This window comes from Oreochromis aureus, linkage group 11 (genome assembly GCF_013358895.1).
Source record: "Oreochromis aureus strain Israel breed Guangdong linkage group 11, ZZ_aureus, whole genome shotgun sequence".
Taxonomy (NCBI): domain Eukaryota; kingdom Metazoa; phylum Chordata; class Actinopteri; order Cichliformes; family Cichlidae; genus Oreochromis; species Oreochromis aureus.
In genome coordinates, this window is record NC_052952.1 from 2,164,950 (window position 1) to 2,182,255 (window position 17,306).

At 43.1% G+C, this 17,306-nt stretch overlaps 1 protein-coding gene across 2 annotated transcripts in view; it reads left to right on the plus strand.

Annotated features, from left to right (window-relative positions):
• The window catches only part of enpp2 (ectonucleotide pyrophosphatase/phosphodiesterase 2), a 48,371-nt gene that overhangs the window by 1,127 nt on the left and 29,938 nt on the right, over positions 1–17,306 (plus strand). For both annotated transcript variants that reach the window (XM_039618974.1, XM_039618975.1), the window contains exons 3-9: positions 4,926–5,081; positions 7,735–7,860; positions 13,608–13,668; positions 13,775–13,872; positions 14,024–14,103; positions 15,499–15,618; positions 16,031–16,086. In XM_039618974.1, the coding sequence (XP_039474908.1) occupies positions 4,926–5,081; positions 7,735–7,860; positions 13,608–13,668; positions 13,775–13,872; positions 14,024–14,103; positions 15,499–15,618; positions 16,031–16,086 (697 nt within the window). The remainder of the gene's footprint in view (positions 1–4,925; positions 5,082–7,734; positions 7,861–13,607; positions 13,669–13,774; positions 13,873–14,023; positions 14,104–15,498; positions 15,619–16,030; positions 16,087–17,306) is intronic.

Sequence of the window (17,306 nt, forward strand, 5' to 3'; positions counted from 1 at the left end):
TTCATGTTTAAAGGGGACTTATTCTGATATACCTCCATATTTTATCCAAAATATTTATTGTTGTAGTTCAAATTAATCCAGATTTATCTTCCTCAATCTACTCTCTTATGAAACAAGCTGTTTTAGGAACTCTTCCCCCTCCTTTTAAGCCCACTTTGTTCTGATTGGCCACTCCACGCACACAGAAGGTTTAAACATAAGGTGGCCGGGGCTTCTGCTAAGAGCACTGTGGGGTCTCACAGCTCACAGCTTGCACTGATCTCATTACAGGGAACGTTGGGGATATTTAATGTGCTCCCCACTGCGAGAGTACAGATATGACAAAAAATAAGGAAAAGTCGAAGATGTCCGAACTGATCAAACTGATGCTACTCACAATACAACCAAATGTTTCCAATGAACTGCGATCACCTGATAGTTAAGCCTATATGATTGATATGACATCACCACATCTGATTTAAAAAAAATAAAAACATCTTGACAGTGTGCTCACTTTGCCCCAAATTAAAAGATTTCAGTTGAGGATTCCTCCGTGTGTCTCTGGCTGCAGGAAAAAGAAGAGACACTGTTGAGTAGACTGTATAAAAAGATGGATGTAGCTACTGTTGACGTCATCGGCTTGTCTGTGAAGTCTCGTCATGAAGCATTTTCACTGTTACTTGGTATAAAAAAAATCAGATGTGATGAGAAGGGAAGGGTGTGACTCCTTGTTGGCCGGTGAGCTCCTCAGTTTTAAAACCCAGCGTGATCCAGATTTATGAAACAGACGTCGTTCGTCATTCAGTGCGACCTGAAACAAGTGACTGAGACCATAAACTCAAAGACTTAATGGGGCAACTTTATGTGTGGTAGCACTTTATTACACATTGCATCATAACAATTTCTGCCACAATAATAAACAGAAAGTCAAAGACCAAATAGATCAGCAAAGTTTTTATTTATCAAGTACAAATCCCAAATGCGCTGTTGCTGTAGTTGCTGCTTATTGAAGTGATTTTCTTTAAGATTGCTGAAGGTGTTTTGATAAAATGAGCAATTTCAAGACAGGTTGTGATATTTTTCTCACAGTTTGTCTTTTACAAAAACGATTTAATAGAAAAATCAGTTTTCTGGTGTACGGCGACTGAGAAGAACTGCAGTGTGTTTTACTCAAGTCCAGCAGCGCAAGCACGAGAAACAGCATTAGAGGCTTTTAGCTGCCAGAGTGGCTCAGCACGGGGAATGTGAAGTGTGTTTTGGATATGCTTGAATATGTCTTGGCCAAGTGTAGGTCGGACATACCTAAAGTTATGCTCCACGTCCAAAACACAAGCAGAAAAAGACCTTTTGAAGTTTGTTTTTTTTCTGTTTTTTGAAACACTGTAAATCTGGAACCCTGTGTGAGTCTCAGGTGCAATGAGTCACCCAGCCATCGATAGGAGTGACATCTCCAAACACTAAACTAAAGCAGCCTGAGTGGGTTGTGTCTGCCGGTGCGTATGAAATGGACGGACTGAGCGTGTGTTGGTGCTTGTTACACTGTGACCCTGTGAGGTCATGAGGGAGGAAGGGAGTGTGTTTGTGCTGCTCTGCCTTAAGTCAACATTAAAAGAGCTTTAGAGCTCATTTTCAGTCCCAGATTCTCAAACACAGACTTCTGCTGCACTGCGCCGTAGGCTGTCGCAGCAGTCTGCAACGCCTGCAGCCCTTTCTGGAATTTCTGTGTGTTTATTGGCCGCATGTTATGAAGAAATTAAAAATTGAATTTGTTCACTCTGTTCATGTGGATCTGGAAGGAACTGTGGCTCGTTTTATGATCTCTATTTGCCTTTCCAGTCTCCTAATGAACAGTTTTTCCATCACACTTCAGAATCTTCATTCTGAATACATGATTGTTCAGTATAAACTGGGGGTTGGCAACATAGCCTCAAATATGTCACCATATTCTTAAGGAAATTTGTGGTAATAGTATTTATGACACTAAAAACACAAAAAAATAACAATATTTTATCAGTGATTGCAGCTGGCAGGCAGCAGCGTTACACAGTGTCGATCACACATAAAGTACCCCGAGTAAAAACAGTAAAAAAGTAGAAGTACAGCAGAGCTGCTTGACACTTGAAGAAAAATGACTAAAGTCACTTAACCTTGTAACTCCTAAGCCTGAGGAATGGCTCGTGACAAAGTTATCATGTGACAACAGTGTGTAGACACCTTAGGACCTAAGGAGTCTACACACTGTTGTCACATGGTAAAACTGAAATTTTCTACCTGAGATGTTGTAACTTGGGTCTAGCCCTCCTTTACCACCATGTAAAGACAATTTCCAGCAATTTCCTGTCATCCTGACACATGAACACCACGTGTTCCAGCAATGCTCAGTGTTTACTTTTGAGTGGCACATCACCAGCTGCTAGCATCTCCTCCTCATATCCTCATACAGTGGATTAATGCTTCTGTGCTAAATCCAAAGAGCAGTGTTTCCCAACCTTTTGGAGCCACAGCACATATTTCACATTAGAAAAATCACACGGCACACCACCAAACAAAAATGTCACACAAAGCATATTGATCATTTTTTGTGCACGAGGTATAGTGGAATTGGCTCAGTTTGTCCCCAGTATACCTGTTGTGCTTTCTTCTGACCACCGTCATGCTAGGGCCTTCATCTGGGTCTCCAGGACCAGGTCAGACTGACTACTTTTTATTTTCAGACATTTATCTGTTGCTATTATGGCTGCGTCATCTCACAGCATGAATTTGAGTAATTTCTTCTTTGTCTTCTTCTGTTTTACTGGCAGTTGGCAACAGATTGAATTAGAGCAGGTAGTTGTACTGCCCTCTAGTGGAAGAGAATGTGATGGTTCTGCCCGTTACTCACGCCGATCGCTTAGAGTCCTAATCAGGTGGAACCAGATGATCTTCCATGGCACACCTGATCATTTCTGGCACAGTGGTTGGGAAACACTGCCGTAGAAAATAAATAAGCAGTGCCTTAAACATGCATTTTATCTAAAGCCCACCAGATGGCGATAGTTGTGGTTGCTAAAAGATTACTGGCCCTATACAAGTCTATGAGAAAACAGCTCTCTGATTTGACCTCTGCGATCACTTTCTTCATGAGTTCATGGACTCGGTCACTCGTTTTGGGTTATATTGAATAAAAAATAAAGCTGTTTTGTAAATCTTGTTCATACAATGTTTCAAAAAGGACGATTATTCTTGATATGCTTATTGACTGACAAGTTGATAGCCAATGAGGAAGCAGTTTCACAGTCAGGACTAGCTCTTTCTGACAAATCAGTTTTCTTGAAACCAAGATGGAAAGCTGGAGGGAAGCTTCAAAACGAGCTAAAAAGCAGAAACATCCATCTTCCATATCTTCTATACTTAAATTTACAGCTTAGATACGTCGTAACCGAACCTGACAAAACTGCGCTGCTGATTTTGCTTTCTCAGACGCTGTCCCCCTGTTAAACAGTGAGTGTTGAGCTGTTTTTACAAATGAACTCCATGAAACACGTGGAGAATCAGGTCGAATTATCCGGCGTTGACCTGACTCAGATACAGCACACTAGTGGAAAGACTTTTAGACAAGTGTGCTGTATGACCTCACCAGACAATTACCTGCTCTTGTTCCTACAATGATGCAACTGGACACCTCGGGGACTTTTTCCAAGGGAGCTGGCAGATTAAACACCCTTTAATGTCCAGTTAGACTGTGTCCTTCCTTCTCACGTTCAGTCCCATTAGGCAATTGTTAGTAAAGTTCAGGTCTGCAGTGCAGGCGTGAAAATGGACCATGACAGTGGCAGTCTCTTGGGGAAACTTGAGCTTAGTGTTAAACTTTCAGTTAATAGTCGAGTGCATGCACAGTCGACAGGTTTTATGGGCTCTGAGGAAGTCTTCATTTCTCCTCATTTTCTCCTGATGTTAGTGTAAAGAGACGTGAGGAAATCACACTCACTGTGCTGTGATAAAATAAAAGACTTCACCTTTGACCTATAGTCCACTGCTACAGAGTAGGTCGTAGTCTTATAGCAAAGGAGCTATTCAGGCTTTACTGCACTGACACACACACACACACAGACACTGCCAGGTCCCTGCCAACTGGCTAGGGACCATAAATAATTAAAGTGCAACACCTCAGCTCCTTCGCCCAGAGTACATATGCATAGTCACATGTAGTTACAAAAATACACATACATATATATCCACGGGCTGAAAAGCTTGTGCTGGCATCCTGAAGCACTTTCTGCAAGGAAAACTGTTTTTTTGCTGCACAAGGAGCATGTTGTTTAGCAATAGCTTCACTCTGTCTCACTCTCAGATCTTGAGGATGTCTTCAGTTAGGCCTGAGGAGCCAAAATAGGCCATGTTCCTTTGGATATATGGAGGACAAAAGCATGATTGTGTCTTAGACACTGAGAGTTCCCACAGTGAGACAACGTGAGCGTAGTTTGGGGTCCCAGGAGAAGAGTTAAAGCTCAGTAACTGTTGAGTTTGGCACATGACACAAACTGAGCTTTTGTCACAGTTGGTATGAGTTATTATTTCCTTTCAAAGACATGTGAACAGTGCAGCTTTTCATTCAGTCTTTGGACAGTGTCTTTGATTTATTGTCCCTCCAGCTAATGCTCTAAACCTCACATGTAAAGAGATGTGGAGTTGGTGGGCAGCACTGGGTGCTAAAACTGAACAGCTCAGGTGTTTCTCCAGAAAACAGCCACAGCAGTGAAGAATATCCTGCATGTGGCAGAATGACTAGTGATCTGTTTATGGAGCTGTCTTCAACCGTCAAACGAACCACCAATCCTTCACAGTCACATGCCTGTGGTCACTGCATCTACATCGCTGCACAGCTCAGCAGTATTGGTGTGCTCTTTTGTGTAGTTTTGAACCATTTTTTAAAGACCCATTAGAACCTCTGTTTCTTCCATCCCCAGCTCGCTCTGCGTCTCACTACGTGCCGACCTCTGGCTCCTGCAGAAACAGGTGTTTCGAGCTGGTTGAGTTGGAGCCGCCAAACTGTCGCTGCGACAACCTGTGTAAAACCTACAATGGCTGCTGCTCAGACTTTGACCAGCTCTGCCTACGCACAGGTATGCTTATGAAACTCGACTTTAGACACCACTAACAATGTGTTGGTCCTAATTTGTGTTTTCTTGTAATAAAAAACTAATATGTGAGGTAATTCCTCCAAATCTTGGCAACGAAGGGCTAAAAAACATTAAAGCATCGCTGTTCAGCTGAGAGATATTCGCCGGGTTGTCTTTCCCTTGAGCTTGCACCTACCCCTGCAGGTCAGGGTGGAGAGGCCAAATCAAACAGTCACTCATTAAGCTGGAGGAAATCCTCGGAGACCTGCTTTTAACATCCATCAGGTGGTCGAGAATTTTGTTCCAACATGTAACACGATGTCCTTCTTGTGTTTTTGAGACTCGACGTTTCATGTAGACAGGTCAGCCTGTGCTCGCGTTGCAGTTTGGACTGACCGGCTGCACTTCTGTCAGTTTCAGAGTAATGCAGCTGACCTGCATGCGTCTGAACTCCTTTCACATTTGGCTCAAACCTAATTTTAGACTTTTACCTAAACATATGAACATGACACCACACACATTCATCATCTATGTGACAATACAGAGACAAAAAGCAAACCTAGCTTTGTTTGTTCCCCTCATTTCAAAAATAGATGCTGTATGTTTCTCTCATTTGCAGTTTTCTGCAAACTGTGATTAATCACAAATTATGTATAGGGCTAGATTATGTGGTTTGAACTGTTGCCTCACAGCAAAAAGGTGCTAGGTTTGAGTCCAGGTGTACCCTGCCTCTCGCCTCCATGACATTTAATAGGATAGATTCAATTCAACTTTATTTAGACAGCGCCAAATCACAACAACAGTCGCCTCAAGGCACTTTATATTGTAAGGTAGACCCTACAATAATACAGCTATAATATGTGCTGCAACACTGATGCTGTAGCGTTGCAGCATGCAGTCCATTATAGTATTCTGTAACAGTAGTGGATGCTCGTATTAAATGGAGAGACTTTATAATGAGGCCGTCCCTGTAAATGGACTGGTTCTTATATAGCACCTTTCTACTCAAAGCACTTGTACAACTTGCCCCAATCATCCATTTATACACATGGCACTTTTTTCTGTGCTTCTGCTATGTAAGCACTTTCTATCTAACGTTCACACACACACTCATACTGGGGATACTATCTCGCCCATAGATATTGGGCATGCAGAATGGAGTAGCCAGGGATCAAACTACCAACCTTCGTGAGTTGAATTCATCTTCCTTAGAAGACGACCTGCTCTGCCTCCTGTGAAATAACTGCTCGGGTTTTAGATGAAAACTCAGGTTTACGCGTCTGGTTGACATCATTAAGAGGGGATTTGGTAAATGGACTTGTTCTTATGCAGCACTTTTCTACTCTATGTGAGCACTCGAAGCACTGACAAACACTTTTTTGTACACTGTTTCTAAGTGTATGCTATCTAGCATTGACACACGCACACACGCAGGTTAGTATCTTGTCCAAGGGTACTTGGCATACTGACTGGAGCAGACTGGGATCGAACCACTAATCATCTGGTTAGTAGGTGACCTGCTCCACCACCTGACCTACAGCCACCCTACATTTCTCTGATATGGTCACCTCAGGCGGGCAGCTGGTTTACAATCCCATCCCTGTACCATTTAAACCTTTTGTTTGTGAGAGGCAGCCAGTCAGAGGACAACTGGCTTAAAGGGGCAGGTGCTAAAGCATCTTATTGCAGACAGTGTATGGACTGTGCACCGAGACCCAGTGTCTGATAGAAAAGGACCAGTTTGAAATGTGAATCACATGAAACGATCTGTTTAAATCAAATCAAAATACAGGACAGCCCCCCATCAGACACATACATGCTATACATGTCATGTTCCAGCTCCACCTCAGCCAGCTACTAAAGTCTACACAAAGATGTATCTGATAAAGTACATTTAGCTGATTTTAATCTCTGGAATTACACACAAAGTTAGCCAGATCCTGATTATTCTGGCATCTTACTTTATGTTATTCCCAACAGTGACGGTTTATCTAAGTTGGATCTAACCTACAGATATTTCTTGAACAGTAATGAGTTTGAATTGTTATTATGTGGATACCGCCTGCTATAATCAAGCTTACGACTGATATATTTTTGTAAGGCTGACTGTGGCTCTGTGCAGCTCCGTTGTCTGAGCTGGGAATGAGTCATAGGCTTAACGACAAAATTCTGAGCAGGTTTCTTACTTTTTGATTGAGCTGTTTGTTGGCACTCCCCCCTCTGCCTCTCTCCCTCTCTGTCAACATTTTCCCTCTGCTGCTGGTGGTCTGATTTTATGTCCACTCCTTCAGCCTGGTGGTCTTTGGCTCACCACCGCCTCACCACCAGTAACCTCCCAGTGCCTGAAAGCGATAATTTACTTGTTTTTCTGGTCGCGCCTGCGTCTTTTTCCTGACTCTGTCAAATCCTTCTTTGGATGTTTTTCAGCTTGAGGAATGTTCAAACACAGACCGCATCACCATTGTTGCTCGCATGCTGCTTCCCACTCAGTCTGCAGCCAAACCGCTGTCACATTAATGTCTCAGCTTTCATTTTTCACCTCTGTGGTTTCAGCACTAACCTTTCAGCTTAGCTGTGCACATAGAAAGTTTTGGAATTTTAAACCTCATTGATTCATGTGTGAACATAATTGTTGTTATGTTCTTCTTGTATACAGAGGGCGGTTATGAATGCAGTAAGGATCGGTGCGGGGAGACTCGGAATGAACAGCGTGCCTGCCACTGCTCTGATGACTGTCTGGCCAGAGGAGACTGTTGTACCAACTACAAGAAGCTGTGCAAAGGTTTGCAACTCCACCTGACCTCCTGTCTTTAAATGTTCAGAGAATTTCCCATTATTAATTATTCCAACCCTGCTTTGTAATGAGGACGATGTCTGGGTCTCACTTTATTACATAAGTGCATGTGTATGTGTTACATGTGTAAGAAAATATGAACATAGTATCAGTATTGGGGATCTGGAAAGCTTTTTAAAGACTGGAGTTTAAAAAATACTACATTTCAAATTATTAACATCATTTGTTTTTCTATTGGTGTTGGCCAAAAAAAGCAGGTCATTTATGGTCAGAATTACTGGCTTTAAAATCCATACTGGGGCATTTTAACTGGGGCCACATGCATTTTTCAGATCCTGTGTCAGGTCTTTGTTGGGTTTGATTCTGTTTCTTAAGGACATGATGTTCAGAAACTTTTCATCTGCCACTGTGTCAGTCGCAGACCGTGCTGAGATATGCCACGTTTTGACCTTGTTGGTGCAAAAGTACGATTTTATGCCTGACTGTGTTATCATAGATTCAACTAAAGAAATGGGAATAAATACATATCCAACTAACCGCTAACAACAAGATACGATTTAAAACTGGTTCTTTGCCAAGTTGTCTGAGTAGACACAACAGTGCTTCATCCCTTGAGTTTGGTGCTTTTTTATATTTGAATGAGTCATAATCAGTGTTGAGTGATTCAACAAACAAGAAAGTCTGTCTTTTGTAAAGCAAATTTTAAGAAATGAGGAATGACTCATGAGTACTGTATAAAAGATGAAAGTAGCCACTGTGATGTCACCCGCTGGTCTGTGGCCTCAGATTCTGAAGCATATATTTAGCTTAATGGATGCCAGAAGTGACAAAGTTGGAGCGCTAACTTTGTAAGTCAACTAAAGCTGCATCCCGAAACTGTAAGTGCTCAACACACAAAAAACACACTGTAGCTGCAGGGTATTGGTCACTCACCAGATCTCAACCGTCGGCCGATGGAGATACAGCGACTCATAGTTATTTATTAGCATTATTATTATGCAAATAATTCCATTAGGCACCAGTACCTCACTGCTCAGTTAAGCATTTAGCTGATTTTATGCACCGTTCGCTCCAACAGTCACTGAGGACAGACATGTGGAATGTTTCTGTGTATTCCTTTCCTGCTGATTTGGGTAGAATAAGATGTTGGATTGCAGTGGTTACCCAGCTGTGTATGTATCAGGCTCTCACTCATACACACACAGTGAGAGCCGAGAGTCTACAATAGATAATACTTTGAACAGTCCATTGAAGGTAAGCAGCGTGCAGAATGTTAATACCTCCACGTATACATGATTAATTGTTGTATGAAATAACCAGTCGACAACCATCTGAAAAATGAGTATTCTCTGACTGTTTGATAAGGGATTCCTGGAGGTTGCTAGCTGTCACCAGGTGAAATCAGTTACACCAAAAACTTCTTTGTGATTGCTTTGGTCACTCGCAGATGGCTAAGACACTTGCTAACTATGAGCTGAGCTGTAGTTAGTCAAGCAAAACCTGAATTGATGAAGTGCAATGCAAATCAGAAACAGGGAGTGTTAGCCTTCAACGCTACATCTCAGCACTGCTGTGAACACATTTCAAAAGGCACAACTTTTACTTTAAAGTCAGTCTGTTTCTAGGAGTTACTATCATCCACTCGTTTCTGTAGTCCCAGTCTGAAGCTTGAGCTAAACATTTGCCGACACCATCTTGGTTTTAAAAAAACAATTAAAAAAACCCAAAAACAAGGTGCAGTCAAACTGAAGCTGCTCACTTACTGGCTAAACTGTAAAGAAAGCCATAGACTTCCTGTAGACTTCTATATAACCACATGTCCACGTTTGTTACTGTCTATGGTATGTCTTTCATTTATTAATGCAGTTTTCAACCAAGCATGTTATCATTAGTTGATAACTTAGCACCCAACCCAATGCCAAGGACAAACTATATGATTTTAGAAAGAGCTTTTTTGTATGTCTTCATACACAGAAAAATGTAAAAATGAGTGCTGTCAACGTTAATTTCGTTAAAATTACGTTAACACCATAACCGCATTAATGCGTCAAATCTCCGTTAGCAAGTTAGCGCGGATCGCGCCGTGTGTGGGGCTGCACAGCATCAACGCGTTAGCGCGGTTAGCTCGTTAGCATGGTTAGCTCGTTAGTGCCGTCCAGCCCCACCCAGAAGGCAATCCGCGCTAACGCGCTAACAGAGATTTGCCGCATTAATGCTGTTATGGCGTCAACCTCATTTTAATGAGATTAACGCTGAAAGCACGAGTAAAAATGTGTGCTTCGAGGTATGAACAGTCAGTTATGCCGATTTAACTGTCAAAACCACATTAACTGTGTGAAGCAGGCAGGATGGACCCAAACGCAGACTCGCAGACACAGCTTTATTGCAGACATACAAAACTAAACTAAACACACGGAGAAACACACGGCCATGAGGGAGATCGCGACGCAGGACCAAGGGAGACACAGAAGGGCAAACACGGGAACAAACCACAGGAGGGAACACAGCTGAACGTGATCCAACTAATGAGCAGCGTTGCCAACTCCTCATTAAGGAAAATTGCTATTGGTTGTCCTAAAAGTCACTAGAAGTCGCTAAATGACGTCACCGCCTAATTTGCATAATTGGTCACGCTAATGTAATTGTAACCTACGTTGTTGGAGAGAGAAATAATATCGTGGAAGAGACATAAAGTGGGTAAAAAATGTCCTAAATGCAGTTAGAATTTATTTAGAACTACAAATTAAATTTCTTTTAGCAATTATTGTTTTTTAATGTCACAATTCCAACCTTACTCCTTTGGACCGGCAAAAGTGACCCGAAATTGGCACTCTGGTGGAGTTACTGTGTGTGTGTGTGTGTGTGTGTGTATGTGTGTGTGTGTTAATTAGTAGTTTTAAACCTTGTGATCCACAAAACAGCATAAGAGTAAAAGAATATCTGACTGCGTTACAGTCAGTGCGGCAGCAGCGGCTTCGCTCATGCGCGATTCATTTGCCGTTTGGACGCATAGGTGTGAACGTCTCCTACCCTGATAGCAGCTGGGGGAGGACTATCCTCCGCCTGTGAGCGCTTTGGCACCTGGCGAGGTGCCCACGCACCGCTGCTTGTTGAGAGTAAGAGCGTGCCCATCGGCAGCACCAGAAAAATGCCAGATTTGTCGCTTGCTTTTAGAAAAAAAGAGCTAAGAAAAGCGATAAATATATCTTGATGCATTCTCAATCATCAGGAAAGTAAATCTCCAAAAAGTCGTTCCTTAATCATAATTATAAATTCCCAACCAAGTCTCCAAAAATACAAAGAAAAAAATCGCCAGAGTTTGTGGCTGCAATCACAGCATTGTAAGATGGTGAAAGATGTAAAAAAGAGTCTTTCCTTTTCGCTAATGGGTCTCAAACCAAACTCCAGGATGTACATCCTCTTCGTTGAAAATCCATAGGTGCAACAAAGTCTGGCTGAAGTTGGCAACACATTGCTCAGTGGGCTGGTTTCAGTCATTATGCAAAGACAGGGGAAACCTGCAAAACTGAACCAGACAGGAAACTATCAAAGTAAAACAGGAAGTACTAAGACACAGACTAATTCACACAACATGACACAGGAGCCAGGAGGAAAGACACACGCTCAGGGAAACGAGATGGACCAGGGAGATAACAGGAGGAGACAACGAGGGGGGACGCTGAAATAGTTAAGGGAGATGAGACACAGAGAGAGAGAGAGAGGGAGCAACTGACAGGGTGAGAGACATGATGGGCTGGATAAACATGAACACACACACACACATAAACACAAACACACAGAGAGGGACACAGTGGACAGAGATACAAGGGAAACCTAATGGACAAGAAACTAAATCAACATGGCTCTACACTTCATCCTGCAGCATCTGGACTCCCCAGGAACCTACGCCAGGATCCTGTTTGTGGACTTCAGCTCTGCCTTTAACACCATCCTTCCAGACCATCTCCAAGGCAAGCTTTCTCAGATGAATGTGCCTGATCCCATCTGCCGGTGGATCACTGACTTCCTGACGGACAGGAAGCAGCATGTGAGGCTGGGAAAGAATGTCTCGGACTCCCGGACCATCAGCACCGGCTCCCCTCAGGGCTGTGTTCTTTCTCCTCTGCTCTTCTCCCTGTACACCAACTGCTGCACCTCCACCCACCAGTCTGTCAAGCTAATCAAGTTTGCAGATGACACCACTGTTATTGGACTCATCTCGGATGGGGATGAGTCTGCCTACAGGAAGGAGGTTGAACGTCTGGTGTCCTGGTGCAGCCACAACAACCTGGTGCTGAATGCCCAGAAGACAGTGGAGATTATTGTGGACTAAAGGAAGCACACAGCCCCACTCCCCCCGATCATCCTGACTGACACCCTCATCACCTCTGTGGACTCATTCCGCTTTCTGGGTACCACCATCACCCAGGACCTGAAGTGGGAGCCCACCATCACCTCCGTCACAAAGAAAGCCCAGCAGAGGATGTACTTCCTGAGGCAGCTGAATAAATTCAACCTGCCAACATGGACGATGATGCAATTCTACACTGCAATCATCGAGTCCATCCTCACCTCCTCCATCACCGTGTGGTACGCTGGAGCCACTATCAGGGACAAACTGAGACTGCAGCGTGTTGTGCGCTCTGCTGAGAAGGTGATTGGCTGCAGACTCCCATCTCTGCAGGACCTGTACACCTCCAGGACACTGGGGCGTGCAGCTCGGATCACAGCTGACCCTTCTCACCCTGGACACAGTCTGTTTGACCTGCTCCTCTCAGGCAGGAGGCTCCGGTCCATTCGCACCAGAACCTCTCGCCTACTACTTAGCACTTTTAATTCTTTAATTCTTATTTTTATGTCAATTTAAGCGTTATATGACAGTATGTTTGCACTAAGTACCGTAGCAATTTCCTAATGTTGTAAACCTGCTCAACATTTGGCAATAAAACCCTTTCTGATTCTGATTCTGATTCTAAACAGAGAATACATATAACACAAAACAGACTAAACTTACGACTACTGATGAAGCTAAAACATAAAACAACACAAGAAAATCAAAATGCTTGGTCAAAATGACTCAGAATGGCAAACTGTGCTATGATACTGATGGAATTTTAAGATAAGTTAGTTTCGTACTATAACACTTATTAAATGCTTGCTCTGCCATCTTTTCCCCAGCTGTCCATGACCACAACAGAACATAATCAAGGACACCAACATATCAGCGAGTTCCTTTACCTTCAGTTCACTGTTAACAGTTTTACCTGGTAGTTACTGGGTGTAATATTTGGTAACTAATTTATTTGTGTTTGTTTCTGTGGTTCAGCCTGTTTAAATTTAATGATCCATAAAAGCGCATGAAATTTTAAAAAGTGAAAATAATAATACAGCATTTAAAATTCTAGGTCCAGTATTATAAGCTAAATTTATTTAGGATCAAAAGGACTTTGTTAGAGAAGGACTTGTGATTGGTACTTTGTACATTGGTATTATATTTAAGACCTGAATCTGTTTTTCCTTTCAGAGGTCAGCTGATAAATAAATCTATTTAAGATTCTCAATGTCCTTAGATGTACTGGAGGAGAAAAAAATAGTATACAGTGGAAATACTCAAGTAGAAGTACAACTAGGAAGCATACAGTTTGTGAGAAAATATGACAACCAACCACTGGTTCCCACTTTTCCATACAAGCATAACAAAAGCTCATGTTAAGTCTCTCATCACGTTCCCTCAGGAGACACCTCGTGGCTGCAGGATGACTGTGAGGAGATCAAGGCTCCTGAATGTCCTGCTGGGTATGTTGAAATCTTAGCAGTAAAGAAACAGGAGGGTAGCAGGGTTGAACTTGGTTGACCACGTCTGAGTTCATGCATTTAAAAAAATTCTCCCATGCACATGCAGGTTTGTGCGTCCGCCGCTCATCATCCTGTCCGTGGATGGATTTAGAGCTTCGTATGTGAAGAGAGGGAACACTGTCATCCCCCACATTGAGAAGCTCAGTAAGTCCTGTAAAAAATGAGCTTTTGGTTCTGAAATGAGGAGTGAACAGTTTCCTGTTAGGAACTGAACGTGACACTAATGAAGCCATGAGCTCTGGCAGGCTGTGCTTCTGCCGTAGTCTAAGAAATTGTTTTGCTGTGTCCTTTTGAGGAACGTGTGGAACCCATGCACCGTACATGAGACCTGTTTACCCCACGAAAACCTTCCCCAACCTCTACTCGCTGGCTACAGTAAGTCACGGCACACTCGTGTTTCTGTGCTCCTGTCACCGTCACTGGGTTGTTGTAATAAAAATGTGTCTGTTCCACAAAGATTACATGTTCATTTCAGCAAAGTAAGAAGTGCCACAAGACTGTAGTAGCAGAAATAAACTCAACTTTTTGACAAATTATTTGTGTTTATTTATTATTAATAATGTAATTGTGACAAATGCATAAAGCTCTTTGGTGATGTTCTCATGGATCCGGCTGCAGTCTATGAATATGTCATTTTTTTAATGTATTCCCTAAGTGCTTTATCCAAACGTCCTACTTTTATTTTGCATGCTTACATTATTTTACTTGTGCAGTCCAATCAGCAACATTCACTTTGGTCTTAGGGAGCTACTTTGTTACCAGGAGCGACGTATGTTTCAAGTCCCTGTCGTGTTGGAAAACAATATAAAGACCCAGATCCAGTTTTGTCACTGGCTGCTTGACATTTTGTGTAAAGTCTTCACAAATCCTTCTTTCATCTTGGCTCCTTCCACCTTGACCAGATTACCAGTTCCAGACACACTGAAGCATGATACTCCCACCACCGTGTTTCACTGTGGAGACGGTTTCTTTGGCTTGCATGTCTCTCCCTTCTTTCTTTAAACTTGGGCAGCATCTCTTTGACCTAAGTCCTCTAGTTTTGTCTCATCTGACCAAAGAATGCACTTCCAGCAGGCATAATCTTTTTCCAGGTTGTTCTTGGCATACTTCAGTCTGGCTTAGGTTTTTCTTGGTCTGCAGCCTTGCAGTCTTCTTTGAGGATAGTCTTCTTTGAGACTGCACTTCCTCACATGGCTAACTCATTCATTAGTTTATTGCCAGTTGCTCCGGGGTCTTTAGACACATCTCTCAGCCTTTGAAATGTTTCACCTCCCACCTCTGTCAGGCTTCTTCTGTACCGTCTTTCTCAATGATAGTCCTCACTCCAGGTTGTGACACTTGGAAACGCTGTGCTAACTTTGTACATCCATCTCCTGATTTGTGAACATCAACAATTCTTTTCTTAGGTCTAAACTAATTTCTTTTTTTTTGTTATCCTTGCTCCGTTAAAAATGCATTTTCAGACAGATTTTACATTTCAAAGGGGGGTAATAATTGTGTCCTGATCTTTACATAAATATGTAAGTGACTATGTGTTGCTATAGACGTTAAATTTACAGGCCAGCCTGTAGATGAGTTGTTTTTGGAGAGGTCTTTGGGTTCAAATGCAATGTTTTTTGTGCTCTGTGCGATGCCTTTGGAACAACATCACTGCTGAAATTTGAGACAAAGCCTGAGGTTTGGATAAGGCAGGATTTTGAGGCTTCCTCTTATTTACCGTGAGACAACAAACATTACTGACCAAAACATAATGGTTTGATTCTGTCCAAGGGGCTTTACCCAGAGTCTCATGGCATCGTTGGAAACACCATGTATGACCCAGGGTTTGATGCAACCTTCACCCTGAGAGGCCGAGAGAAGCTCAATCACCGCTGGTGGGGAGGACAGCCAGTAAGTACTGCCAGGAAACAGCAAGAGCTTTTCTTTTAGAGTCGACTACAACAGAAGTGGAAGGAAATCAATCAGAGCAGAGGCTGGAGTGACTGGAATCACTGCAGTAGTAGATTTACTCAAACATGAGCTAGGATTTAAAACACAGTGTTGATAAGGAGCATTCCTAACACTAGACTGTTAGCATATTTAAAAATAATTGATGAGCGTCAGCAATCTGTTGTACAGGCGTTAGTGTCAGGTGGACTAATAGAAGCTGGTGTCTTCACACACACTGGGATCGCCTTCAGTGCTGCAGTTTATTGTACACCATGAGCTTGGTTTCCTCACACTCATGTTACTGTTTGTGTTACAGCAGTATCCTAATAATCCATGTTGGCCTGATAAAATACTGAGACCTTTGTTTGTTTAGATCTGGATCACAGCACTCAGACAAGGAGTGAAGGCTGCTACCTTCTTCTGGCCTGTGTAAGTCTGCACACACACAGACAGACACACAGACACACACACACAGACAAACACAGACACACACACACACACACACCCACACACACACAGACACACACACACCCACACACACAGACACAGACAAACACACACACACACACACACAGACACAGACACACACACACCCACACACACAGACACACACACACAGACAAACACACACAGACAAACACAGACACACACACACACACACACACAGACACACACACACACACACCCACACACACAGACACACACACACACACACACACACAGACAAACACAGACACACACACACACACACAGACACACAGACAAACACACACACACACACACACACACACACACACACACACACAGACACACAGACAAACACACACACACAGACACACACACACACACACACACACACACACACACACACACACACACACACACAGACACACACACACACACACACACACAGACACACACACACACACACACACACACACACACACACACACACACAGACACACACACACACACACACACACACACACAGACACACACACACACACACACACACAGACACACACACACACACACACACACAGACACACACACACACACACACACACACACACACACACACACACACACACACACACACACACACACACACACACACACACACACACACACACACACACACACACACACACACACACACACACACACACACACACACACACACACACACACACACACACACACACACACACACACACACACAGACACACACACAGACACACACACACACACACACACACACACACACACACACACACACACACACACACACACACACACACACACACACACACACACACAGACACACACACACACACACACACACACACACACACACACACACACACACACACACACACACACACACACACACACACACACACACACACACACACACACACACACACACACACACACACAACACACACACACAGACACACACACACACACACACACAGACACACACACACACACACACACACACACACACACAGACACACACACAGACAAACACACACACACAGACACTGTAACATCACCATGAAATTATTGGTTGATAAAAGCCGTGGGTGGAATGTCAGGACTTCCTTTGGAAAATATTCGGTCTCTGTTTGTTGATCCATGTGAAA